At 36.8% G+C, this 13,539-nt stretch overlaps 1 protein-coding gene across 1 annotated transcript; it reads left to right on the forward strand.

The window, feature by feature from the left end:
- The first annotated feature begins 894 nt into the window (after positions 1-894).
- Positions 895-8,946, forward strand: myl9b (myosin, light chain 9b, regulatory). Its single transcript, XM_066664149.1, has 4 exons — positions 895-1,037; positions 6,255-6,456; positions 6,920-7,081; positions 8,729-8,946. The coding sequence occupies exons 2-4, from the start codon at positions 6,273-6,275 to the stop codon at positions 8,902-8,904; spliced, it is 522 nt and encodes a 173-aa protein (XP_066520246.1). The 5' UTR covers positions 895-1,037; positions 6,255-6,272; the 3' UTR covers positions 8,905-8,946.
- The last annotated feature ends 4,593 nt before the right edge of the window (positions 8,947-13,539 follow it).

The following is a 13,539-nucleotide window of genomic DNA, read 5'->3' on the forward strand; positions in this document are numbered from 1 at the left end:
CTACCTCCCATCTCCATTCAGGCAGCTGTTTAAACATTGTGTAAACAGTCTCCTTTCTAAAGTTTAAACAGGCCCTACTAAGCTCTGACTGATATCTAATAGGTTTAATGTAGTCTGTTTTATGCAAAACTTCATGTAGCACTTCTACTATTAAATAATATCTGTCCATCCCAGGTCATATAAATTACTGTCTTGTAAACTCTCCCATCCTCCTCCTCTTTGTTGTGGTCCCTCCTCACCAGAGGTGAGTAAAGTATAATAAATTCAAGCTATGTAAGTGTATTATTACTTAGGAAAAATTAATGACAGAGCTAAAATTAAAAGTATTTTCCAAACTAAATCAGCAGTGTAAATGTAGCACAAACTCTTTGCCCTCACAAACAAATGATAGCATAAAACTGACCCATAAAAGGTAGGGAGATGGTAACAGAGTACATGAGTTGTATGCATTAGTGAACTGGAGTTCAGTGACAATCATTTTAAATCTTGTCCACAATAATATTTAGATCTCTGTAAGGTCTATGCCTATTTATGGAGCTTTTAAATGGTGTTTGAGACAACAGTGGAGTTCTCCATCACAAAATGAAAGGGAACCAGCGGTATCTTCTCTGACCATCCCATGTAAAACCTCCCACACACAGTCAGATTCTCTCTCTCTCTCTCTCTCACACACACACACACACACACACACACACACAGGCCTGTTTTTTTCTCTCTAAATAAGGCATCCTTATCGGTGTTTCTGTAAATTCAGCTCCATTCCTATGAGTATCCCATTCTGTGGTGAAACAGACACCGAGACAGGACATAGCTTTCACATTCTTTGCCCTTATATGGCTAAATCCCTGCTTTGACCCCGCCCTATTTGGGAAAACCGTGAAATCTTACTGGCCGAATACAAAAGTGGGCGTGGCGTGTCACTAAACTAACTCTTTCATCAAACTTTATCCAGTGCTAGTAACTCCCTCCTTCCTTTCCTTTACTGCAAATCCTCTCAAAGTCTAGTGGGCTGTTCACCTCATCACCTGAAGCTAAAGGTTAGTGGCGTTTTTAAGCTTCTTCTGTTGTTTATTTCTGTGAAATGTAGAAGTTTTATAGGAGAGCTGCGTTCTGACTGTTGACTTGAGAGGATGAAGCTGCTGACGTATGTCCAGCGGTCGTTAGAGAAACAGATACTGAGTTGGTTTAAGTAGATAGTTCATGGAGCGGGGCGTGTAGAGCTAAAAAGAAAATATCAAACCATATGACGATGTTTATTACACGGTATTTACCTTTAGCTTAAGTTAATGGCCTGGGGTCCTGGGAGTTTTTCCCAACCCATGTGTTATGTTCGTGTCAAACCCTAAAATATTTATTAGAGTTGAAGTAGATTTTGTTCTGTTTGATTGTGTTTTGAGTAAAAATGTTCACCACGTTTGTTGCACGGTTTTAGATTTGTGGTCCTACTATTGATGCAAAATCTGGTTTCAAAACAATATTTGTGTTTATGTTAGGTCTATATCACATGAGCATATAGCCACCAGTAGTCTTGCTTTATTGATAATTGTAGCTGATTTGTGCATTAATGTCACATGGCCAGTTCCTTCAGTATTTAATCAAAAAAATTAAAAATAAAAATAACATCAAAAGTTGTATTTATTGCAAACAATTTTTTCCAATAAAATTATTTTCCTGGTAGAGGGAAACATGGTCAATCTGACAAATGAAGTTAGTGTGTGCCTTAATATTGAATAATTTCTATGGTCATTTTAATTCCATTTCCTTCTCTAAAAATTGTTCTCACAAATGGGAATATTTGCCAGAAATAAACACATTTCCAAAGGTCAATCATTAAATTTGTGAATAATTTCAAGCATCCAGTGAATTACATAGATTGCAGTTAACTGTCATGTATAAAATACACAAAAAATAAATAAAAACTAACAGAAAAGCTGACTGACACTGGGTATTATGTGGACATAATGCTCATCATCTTATCAAATATATATATATCTAAATTGTCACTAACAATATATCAAGTTATATTATTATAGACAATATATATCAAAGAGCCATACATAAGTGTTCACACCGTGTGTGAGGTTGATTTATTTTAAGAGACTGAAATTGGACTTTGGAAAGTGAATTGGGTGGATTAAAATGAAGAGTTTCACCTGTTCTCTGACCCATTTAAACTGTTGACAATGGTCTGGATTCTCCCTGTGTAGCAGATCAGTGTGTCCTCAGCCCTGTGTGTGTGGATGTGTGGTGTTGTCATTAATCTCCAGGCATGTTCTGCCATGTAGTCATAGACCACTTCACCTTAGCATTCTGCAGTAACTTTCACCCAAAGTTAGGTCAGTGAGGTCCTCAAAAAGCTGTTTGCTATGATACACCGCAGCTAACATTCCTGTAAAGTAAGCTTTTAGCTAAACTTTTTAGGCTCAGTATATTAGTCTTTCCAAGAAAATATAGATTTATTGAAAAGAGGGTTTGTGTTTACTTGTGCTTTCTTGGCTCTAACTTGCTGCCTGAGACTAGCATTTGTTGTCCTTCAGAACTAGGATCAGGGGTTAAGAATTAGTGATTGTTTTGACTGGTTTTAAGACTAGGGACTGTGTGGAGAGGCTGAAGATAAAGAAAAGGAGCCATTTCTGAATTAATTTAAGACAAAAAGAGGGGACGGGACATGTCCCTTTGGAATGTCCCATTGCTGCTTTCCACTCAGAAGATTTGGACATCAGGATTAAGTTAACTGAAACACTGATCATTTGTGAAATACCACACAGATGAGAGAAGCTTAACTCACAACAAAACAATGTCCAGCAAAACAGAATGATTAGCTAAAACAAAATCATTAACTAGTTAATCATCATTCAAGCTTTTCAGCAGTTATTCGTCACCTAAATACACAAGTTTGAGGTTTTTCTACTGTCAGTGTTTCTTTTTTATTGTTTTAAGTACAAACCTGGTTATATTAACCCATAAACAGAGCTAAACATGGTTGGCTAAAGTCATAAGGTGAATGTCAACATTTATCTTTGTTATAGAGGCATTTTTGCTGTGAGAAATTTGTGAAAATGAATGAAAGTATTGTTCCCTACGTTTGTGACTCTTTTTATATTTTTATTTCTAATTTACCCACACACTTGCACTTATTGTTTTAGAAAACCAAAAAAGTTAATCACAGAAAATAGTGAGTTATGAATTGAGAAAACAAATAACAAAATAAATAGATATTATTGCAGTTGCTTCTTTTTATCATAGGTTTTTCAAGTGTTTTTTAGGTGAGCCAACCACAAGATATTTGCATATCAGATAAGCCTTGTGTCAAGTCCACATTTACAAAAATTTGCTTATTTTATTTAGCAGTTGATATGGTGAGACAGTGTGTCTTTATTGAAAGCACATCTTAAAGAAACTTTAGAAAGCCGCTAAATAAAACTATAGCTTGGCCTCTACATTGCAACAGCTTTTACAGACATTTCAAAGACTTGTAGTGCTCACTAATAAGACATTAATGGAGAATTCCACCACTTTTTCTTCCAAAACTTTAGCATTGTGTAGATACTGAAATATAAGCAAAATCAAACAGAGTGGTTTGAATTTTACCAGGTAGCCTAAGTCTCCTGTATAAAGGTGGTCTGAAAATGACCCAGAACTACCAGTGAACCTACATGTTTTCCAATGTTTTGTATAATTTTCACAGTGGTAAAATATCTGGGTACTGTTTTTGCGCTTAATGCTCTGCTTGTGTATTTCTGGCCTTCGTAGAGAGTTCCATTTATTTTTTAGGTCGAAAATTTACATTAAAGCTAATATAAAACACTGTCTCACACATCAGGGTTTGTAATCATAGTCTTTTCATGTAATAGATTTCTGAGAGGTGGCATTAAGAGCCATTGAGCTGGTTCCTTTTTACCATCGCTATCTCTACGTTTTTCTAAAATTAAATATTTACTTAAACCACTACTTGTTTTTTTTTTTTTTTGTTCACATCTTGATCATTAATTCTGTGCATTTTACAGAAATTGTAAAATTATTGGAGTTCCCCTTCCTTATCTGATTGTTCCGGTTGGTTGTCCTTTCATTGCAGTTAATAGGGTCCTGTTTAGATTCTGCTACACATTGCCATTTTTATTTCAAAACCTTGTCAATGCTTAAAATCCATTTTTTTAATTGACCAGTAGAATGCCTCATAACCTACTTCCACTAAATTAATTCACTTACATTCATTAAAAACAAGAATATTATTCTTCTCTGTAGCAGTTGCCGTATCAGACATACAGCATTTTATTACAGTGAGGACATGCTCATCAGCAACCTCAAAAATAGGTGGCATGATTCACAATGTGCTTGTGTTTGGCATTGGCCAGTGTGTAGGTCATGGCCTGCTGCTGCAGTATGAGTCAGTGTTAGATCACACCTGTTTCTATGATCTCTATGACAGTGTTTATTAAAAACAAGCACATGAGATATCGGCTATGGTTTGGTTTTTAGCAAAGGGTGGATTAAGATCTCCTGTTCTAAAAACCTGCAGTGGCTCACAGTCAGATATGTGGGTCATCACAGGCTTTCAGAATCATTGAATGTATTGTTGCCGTTATCTGCGGATACAGTTGCAGTAATTCTGGGATGGATTTTTTGTAATGACACAGTGAGGAGTTATTTTAGTCAGGGTCAGACTGGATTGAAACTTGACTCCAGTGCTGGAATTCACACAGGAAATGAAGTCCCACAGTAAAAAGGGAAAATACAAAGGAGGAATTCAGTTTGCAGACCTGAAGGTTTATTCTATATATTTTAAAATGTTCTGTCTAACTGATTGAGTATACACAGTCATTCAGATTGGTTTGGTGTGAGATGTTGCCAATGTACAAAAATTTTAGGATGCTGACTTCTTTACAGTGATGTTAAACAAGGTATCGTGATGTAATCATTTTATTAACTGTCCAAAACTGCTATTAAATCTATAGGTATCTTCTCAATTTTAATGTGCAGTGATGATCATCAATTGTGAAAAGCACTATGGGGATTTTTGGCATTAATACATGCCACACACCAAGGATGTTCAGTGTTATCCATCAAGGACCATTGTGACTGCAGGGTTTTGTTAGAGTCAAGCAGAATCAAACCTTAATTCACGTGTTCAAACAATTCATCCTAGTCCTCTAAAACTTGTCTTGCCTGCTTTTTCTTTGATGGAATAACATTCTTAAGCCAAACCAACACTTTGCAGACACTCTTGCCCTTCATAAATAAATAGGCTACATTTTATAAAATGATTTATGGGCCCTAAACCTTGTCTAAGGTGTCAGGCAATATATCCGTAATCATTTCATGTAATAACTTGCTGAGAGGAAGCTTTTAGAGGCATCAGTCACACAGGCATCTGTTTCACATCACCACAAGTCTGAATAATTCTGACATGTCAAGTTTCTTTGAACTCAACATCGCTCATCAACACAGTCTGCTTGTTAAACAGGTTCTGAAAATCTGTGGAATTATCATCTAAAGTGTGTTGTATATAGTATCAATTATACATAAATAATATTTTTTTAAAAATCTTTTGTACAGTTAAAAAACTTTTAATGCCTGCTTCCTTTATTGACAGATATATGTCAATGCCCAAATGTAGTGGAAGACATGCACACCGACACACTCACAGTAAAATGTTTCAAATATTGTACATCCCTCTGCTATTTATTATTCAGGCTCTGCATTTAAACTTCAGAACAGTGTGATCAGTTTCTTTACAAACAGAAAGGATAATATGTTTTTGTGCTCAAGTGAAATCGGGCATGTAGTTAATGGATTACCTGCATGCATACACACAAAGCCACACACAAGCAGACTGGGCCAGCTGCATGCTTGAAGAAATAAGAGGCATTTTACACGTTCAAATGTGGAGTAGATCTCTGCCTCCACAAGACTGTCCTGGGTTTCTGTGGTGCCATGGCTACAAGACTGGACTCAATATCACAAAGCAGGTTGCCAGAAGGGTCAGTAAGTCTGGTGGTTTGGAACAGAGACAGGATTCCATGGGCTGCTCCATGACAACACCCTCATGTTTCCTCTTCCACGATGTCATCAGTCATAACCTTTCAGTCATAACTCCATTCAGAAACCTGTTTTGAAGACTAAAAGTTGTCAAATAGGGCACTTACTGACAAAACACATTATTTTACTCATCAATCACTTGCTAACTCCACAGAACAGGAAATGTTTGAAGCCATTTGAAGCTCTACAGTGTCTCATCTCTCACCCTCGTCCAGGTCCAGCCAGGCGTCATCATGTCCAGCAAACGTGCCAAGGGGAAAACCACCAAAAAGAGGCCCCAGAGGGCCACCTCCAATGTATTTGCTATGTTTGACCAGTCCCAGATCCAGGAGTTTAAGGAGGCCTTCAACATGATTGACCAAAATAGGGATGGGTTTATTGACAAGGAGGATCTACATGACATGTTGGCCTCATTAGGTGAGCAAAGAAGAAAACAAAGATATTTATGGTTTAACTGATACAAAGGTGTTGATTAAATTGCATTGATTATTAGCTTTCAGTAAAGTACAGGTTTCATTCTTGAGAATATGAAGCGGAGTATTTTTATTGTCTATGTTGTCTGTCCATTATTATATAAATAGATATAAAACATTTCTCAATACCAAAATAATCCATATTATGGTGAAATGTAAGATTTAGCCTAAGGAATTATGGACCAAGATTCTGTGGTCTACAACAGCTTGTGAATTTTTACTTATTGCTGTCACATATTTCTCCTTCACATTTCAACTATCACTGTCGTTTTCTTTCAAACACTTGCTAAAATTAATTATATTAATTACATGTGTAAAATTAATTACAGTATTTTCATTTGCTTTTAACACTTTATCACAGTACCCAAACTCTGCATTGTCTTTATGTGCCTTTTACTTTTGTGCAGGTAAGAACCCATCTGATGACTACCTGGAAGGCATGATGAGTGAAGCTCCAGGTCCCATCAACTTCACCATGTTCCTCACCATGTTTGGAGAGCGTCTGAATGGAACCGACCCTGAGGATGTGATCAGGAATGCCTTTGCCTGCTTCGATGAGGAGGGCTCTGGTGAGCCAACAAAAACACTTAACTACCACTGAGCTCATGTCTGGCCTTAAGCAACTCCCATCTTCACATTTCACAAACTCATTACATTCACATACATGGCCTCTGGTCAAATTTTCCAATTCTAAATGCGGATAATGGAATGTATTTTTTAATACATACGCTTTATTAATCATTTCTTGAACTTTATGCTACATGGGGATAGATGCTCTGGTATTTGACAAATTGTTGAGCTTATTGCAATTATGCTGTAGAAGCAGATTTACCAGAGTAAATCTTTACAACATAAAATTAGACTGGATTACATATTGTAATATCATAATATATGCAGTTCGTGTGGGGAGTCCATTCTTAACTGCCAAGTTCCCTACAACAGTATATTATTTAAAAATGCACAGCAGTAATAAAAAGCAGGGTCTAGATATTTTAGCTGACAGTTTATTGCAATTCAATAAAAAAGTGAAATATGATTTCTGGCGGCACTGTGGCGCAGCAGGTAGTGTCGCAGTCACACAGCTCCAGGGACCTGGAGGTTGTGGGATCGATTCCCGCTCCGGGTGACTGTCTGTGAGGAGTTGGTGTGTTCTCCCTGTGTCTGCGTGGGTTTCCTCCAGGTGCTCCGGTTTCCTCCCACAGTCCAAAAACACACGTTGGTAGGTGAATTGGCGTGAATGGTGTGTATGAGTGAATGTGTGTGTGTTGCCCTGTGAAGGACTGGTGCCCCCTCCAGGGTGTATTCCTGCCTTGCTCCCAATGATTCCGGTTACAGATAATGAATGAATATGATTTCTTTGTTGGTTCACTGGGTGCATCTATTAAAGATAAACATGAAAACCATGTTTACAAAAAACAAAAAAAAATAGTTATTTTAGCAATGATATCAGCGGAAGTGTATTCTGTACATCAGAATGTGTTCGCTGGCTTTGTTGTTGTAATCCACTTGCTTGGCCATTAAATTTGCCTTGGCTAATGTACTAGTGCATTGATTGGTATTCAGGATGTGTGACCCCTGGCTGCCTGGTAGGTGAACTACAATAACAAGACAGGGATTCCAGTGAAACTGATTAGTGTCCTTTTAAACCATAAGCCTAAAGTGACCAGTTGTTTTTAAAGCTCACATCAATTAATCATTAGCGACATTCTACCTGCTGTGATGTAAACACAATAGTGAAAATGAACAAATGTGGAGAATAATTGCTGTGACCAGCCTAAATACCTCTACTGCTGCAAACATTAAAAATGATCACAAAAAATGTATTAGTGATAATAAAGTAAAACTAGCTGACAAAACTTACTAGATGTGCAACTGCCCTTTACATTGTGTGGTTCTACGTTGCAATACAACCTTGTGAAATGAATATACTTTCATGTCAGGAATATTGTTTATATTGGGGAAAAACCTTTATATTTTAACTATTATAGGGACAAAATGTTCTGTAATTTTAGAAAAAAACAAGCAATACTGATTATATCCATTGGTCCTTTGATGATGACTGTGGGTAAACAGCACCTTACATTTTCAAATTATGTGAAAAAAGCTAAAACAATGTTTTATCTCCAGTCTTGATTAAAGTACACAAGGTAATCCATATATGTTCCATATATGTAAAATATCTTCCCACAAACTAATACATGTGTTTACGGGCACAGGAGTGATCCACGAAGATCATCTTAGAGAGCTGCTGACCACTATGGGTGACCGCTTTACTGATGAAGAGGTGGACGAGCTCTTCAGAGAAGCTCCAATCGACAAGAAAGGGAACTTCAATTATGCAGAGTTCACTCGTATCCTCAAACACGGCGCCAAGGACAAGGACGACATCTAAACTCTCACAGACTCTCAGGCCTGCCTACAGAGTGCCCTTTAGTCACATAAATCATGTCCACATGAGGTGGAGAAAATGTAATGTTATTCTAAAGCTAAAATATATACTTTGTCATAAAATTGGCACATTCATGTATACTGTATTTACAGATAAATACTTTAAAGTTACAGGCTGTTTGGCCTCATGTAGATTCAATGGTTAAATCTGTATACCTCTCTCTTTCTCTCATCTGCTTTCTTACATGTGCTCTAAATTCTGCAGCCTACAGACCTGAGCTGCTGTTTTACAATGTTTCAGAAAAAGTCTAAAATAGTTTAGAAATTTATTAAAAATTGTAATAAATATGAAGTTATTTAAAAGATATATAAACTACAAAAATCTGCACTGTTTTTTTGCTGATCAAAAACGTGTATCTCCAAAATATTGTCTTCCATTCAAAGTTTCAGATGTTTTCCTTCTTGAAAGTAATTATTTTGAAGTTATTTCCAACTATTTTGATTGGTCCATTCATCATGAAATTTTCACAGAAAGTAAAAGGCAGCTGGAATTTTCCTATTATGGTTAAAAAAAAAAAGAGGGGAAAAAAAAGAAAACAACACAATTGGAGATATGTGGTTTTGTTGCAACTGTGACAGAATGTAACATTGTTCAAGGCTCATAGGGAATCCACTTTCTGTTTTCAGCTGAAACTTTTACGGTCTTCCTGCAGCAGCTGTGAAGGTGTGCTGTTTCCCATTCAACCTGTATATGATTTATGCTCATTAAGACTGCTTTGAAATGCATTTGAAGGTTTTTGATGGCATATGAGGCATTAAAGATGTTAAGCATTATGGATTACAACAAAAAGACCAATTATCAGCCAGTTTTAATTGTCAGAGGTCAGTTTTTTTAAACCAAAATGTAAAGGTTCCCAAACATAAGACTGTACTCTCTGCTAATAAAGGTCAGTTTACTGCACACTGGGAATGCCTGCGGACATTTGGTAGTTTCCTTAAATGTGTTTCCTTTTGTTATTCTGTGACCAATGAATCATCATCAGATTAAAGGTTTCACCTGTTTCTCATTTATTACCAAATAATCAAATGGAAGACACTCAACAGTTCCAATTTCCTACTGCATAAAGACACATTTTATTATTTCAGTACTAATCTGTTTTTTTGACTAAGGAATCCAGTGAGAAACACATGTTCTCCAGATAACACAACCTCCAGGAACCTCAATTTATTTTTGCAAAATTTCTTACCACTTCTAGTCATTGCCAGTTCCATACTATTGTAGCACATGCCATCCTCTCACCCTAACCACAAAATGTAACAAAGCTGGGAGGGTGAAGCTTGGAATATGTTTCTTTTGAAGCCCTTCACATCATGCACAGTAACTTCTCTGGACCTTACCTGGAGGAGCTATATGTATAAATGCAAATGTCTGTAACGGTGCTGGACAATTCAATATCAATATATAATCACAATATAAAATGTTTTAATAGCAATGAACTGAAATTTGATACTGTTTATATCGATATCAGAATTATACATGACCAAAATTTAGAAATACATCATATTTTGGCCATATTGTCCAAACCTCACCTGTTACATTTGTGCCAGGCATTGTCCAGCCAGCCTCTTGTACAAAGTCGAATAATGTCCAAGTGAGCATGCGTGAATAGGGCCGGTAATGTTCCGGAGAATCCTGCAGTGCCTCACAGACACAAACCTATGCCTAAAGCATACAGAACATTTCCAGGTGTTGGACAATGGCTGATGCTGAAAAGACTCCTGCTGTGCACTACATGGCAATATCTGTACCTTTCCCTGGAATAAGTAAAAATGACATGAGATATATAACCATGCATCTTATTTCGTCCCACAAACTACAATGTTACACACTTGGAGATTGGCACCTGCCCATGACTGGTACATCAGCTAACATCTGCATTGGCTAGCATCATGCTGAGTGACCGAGGGAGTCACAAGGAAGGCCATTCTACATATCCAGAAAGACAATGGCCAATTTTGCGGTTTTGTAAAACTGATCAGACACATCCCCTGCTTTTAAATGATGAGATCCCATCAAATAATATAATTTCCACATGTCCAAGTTGATATGAAAATGACTTTTATTTTTCTGAAATGTTTGTACAAAAGGAAGGGAAAAAAAAAACAAAAAAAAAAAATCACAAGTTTAAGGCAGATATTGCACAGACTAGTCCAATTTCTAGAAAAGCTGGGAAGATTCCCTTGTTCTCAGTTAAGGCACAAATGCCAAGTTCACTGTCCATATGTATTTACTTGATACAATTACATGAAATGTCAGAAACAAAAATTATTCACATCCATCTTAAATGTATTTGGTCGTATACATAGAGTACGCTACACATTTGATATAGAGTAAAAATGAGAACTATGCCAAAGACAAAACCTGACCCAGTAGATATTTACATGCGTTTCATATTGGCATCTACATAACCCATTCTCAGCTAAATAGATACAATATCTAGAATATTAACATCAGTCATTCTACTGTAGTGAAAAAATAGAGCATCTTTTAAAAATATATGTATACATCCAGTACCCATCATTGTTCCAGTAAGCCAGCAACTAACGGAATGCTCACAGTGGTTTCTGAAGTAGTGGTACACCAGGTTTATCATGTACTTAAAACGTAGCTAGAACACAACAAATGTGTTAATGATTTGCATTCAGAGAGCCGAAGAACGGCTTCCGAGTCGAGCACTAACCTAACGCGTGTAACCAATCTCAAACACTGCATTGTTTCACTCACTATTCATAACCCAGTGGCTAAACACCGTACTAGGAGGACCAAAAGGGGAAAATAATAAAATAAAAAAAAAAAAAAAAAAAAAACTGACCTCAACCTGAGAGACAAACTCAATGCTGACAATCAAAAACAGAAAATGACAACACAGAGTACTGCAGAAAAAAGTTCTGACATCAAAAGCAGTACTGATAAAAGACCAGCTTCCTCATATATAACTAAACAGGTTCTTAGAAATCCAAAAAGAAAAATAAAACAGTTCAGACATAGACATTTGCATGATTATAGCACATTATTTTGTAGTAATTTAGCTTAGTTAGATCAAAATTGATAAACTTAAAAGGCATCATGACAAGAAAAAAAAAAATGCACCACTGTAGTAACGTTTCAGTAAGCTGAAACATTATGCTTTAAAAAACACATACATCACCCTTGGATAGTCACAAACTAACATGATACTTAAAACCACATTAAAATCAGCAAACATGAATTTTATGGTAAAGGTGTGCACATAAATTGCCCACAGGGGACTGAAACAGGGTGAAATTGATCTTGAAATAATAATAATAACAATAATAAAAAAAAATAACATTGAAATACTGTTTCTGCTGGGTTCATGTCCCATACTAGCGCCAAGAAATGCTTTAGAATGATATTTAGGTGTTGAACTTAACACATGAATCTCTCACATTGGCGTGCTCTTAGGCCAGCCATGAAATAATCTATGCCATCAGTCCCATGCATGGATGTGTTTTGTGGCTGCCCATAAAGCATTTTTATATCATCGCAAAGCAGAAAACATTTAATTTTCCCAATTACTGAATATATGTTTTAAAAAGGTATTTTTCAAAGATATCATAGGGAAACATAAAAGAGCAATATAGAGTTATAATAACAAATGTCTCACTTTTGCTTCCTATTATACTGCCTTTAAGAAACAGAGGGGTGTGTGTATATAAAAAGGGCATTTCACATGGACTTAAAATGAGGCTTTGATTCCCCTAAATCTGCACTGATCCAAAACATCTGCAAACACCTCAGCAAACATGGCACAGGCTTGTCATCTGTGTGACTTGACAAGCCTCTAGAATTGGGGTGGGATGACTGGATTCCTGCAAAGTCTGTTGACTTATTTTCCTGCATAAACAAATCTTATTCAACATCTGTTGATTGTCAGGTTAAGTGTGTTAGAACAGGGAACTCAACAGACTCTAACCCTAGGTTCCCTTTCCTTCCTCCAATCACAATGTTCCAAGACTGCTCTGCTCACTGACACGGTGAGGATGTTTTTCTGTATTCATGTGACTTTATTTGGCTTGTCAGGTCTTACGCTGAACATGTTATCTGGAGAACATTAGGTCCATGTGCCATGGCCTTATAACTAACACTACTTGACATTTAATTCAGCAAAAAGGAAGACAACCCAGTTAAAGTGGGTCTGACATGTCAAGGTAAAAGTGTGGGTTTCCCCCCCAAAAAAAACAAAAATCGATTACCACACTCTACTGCTGTCTGTCTTGACTGGGTCACTGCAGATGCGCAGTCAGCCTGAGCAATGTGCTCTGCAGTGCAATCAATTTCCCACCCATCTGTCTCCTCCTCTCTCCCCAGTCTTTAGATCTTACCTTACACACACACACACACACACACACACACACACAGACTCTGCACACAAAGAGCAGGGGATAATTTAGAATGATTTGGAGGAAGGAAGCAAAATTGTATTTTGGGAATGAGCAGCATATGAGTGTTTCTATTCATATTTTAAAGTACTGGCAACATCGAAACATAGAAATAAAGTGCAGGATGTATGGATAAAATAAACAAATGACAGAAAGGAGTTTGGAAAAGGTGATACTT

The sequence above is a fragment of the Hoplias malabaricus genome, chromosome 3, assembly GCF_029633855.1.
Source record: "Hoplias malabaricus isolate fHopMal1 chromosome 3, fHopMal1.hap1, whole genome shotgun sequence".
Lineage (NCBI taxonomy): Eukaryota > Metazoa > Chordata > Actinopteri > Characiformes > Erythrinidae > Hoplias > Hoplias malabaricus.

Coding starts and splice junctions, on each gene's coding strand:
- myl9b (XM_066664149.1), top strand. CDS start 6,273: ATGTCCAGCAAACGTGCCAAGGGGAAAACCACCAAAAAGAGGCCCCAG. Junction 6,457..6,919: donor TGACATGTTGGCCTCATTAG/GTGAGCAAAGAA, acceptor ACTTTTGTGCAG/GTAAGAACCCATCTGATGAC. Junction 7,082..8,728: donor CTTCGATGAGGAGGGCTCTG/GTGAGCCAACAA, acceptor TTACGGGCACAG/GAGTGATCCACGAAGATCAT.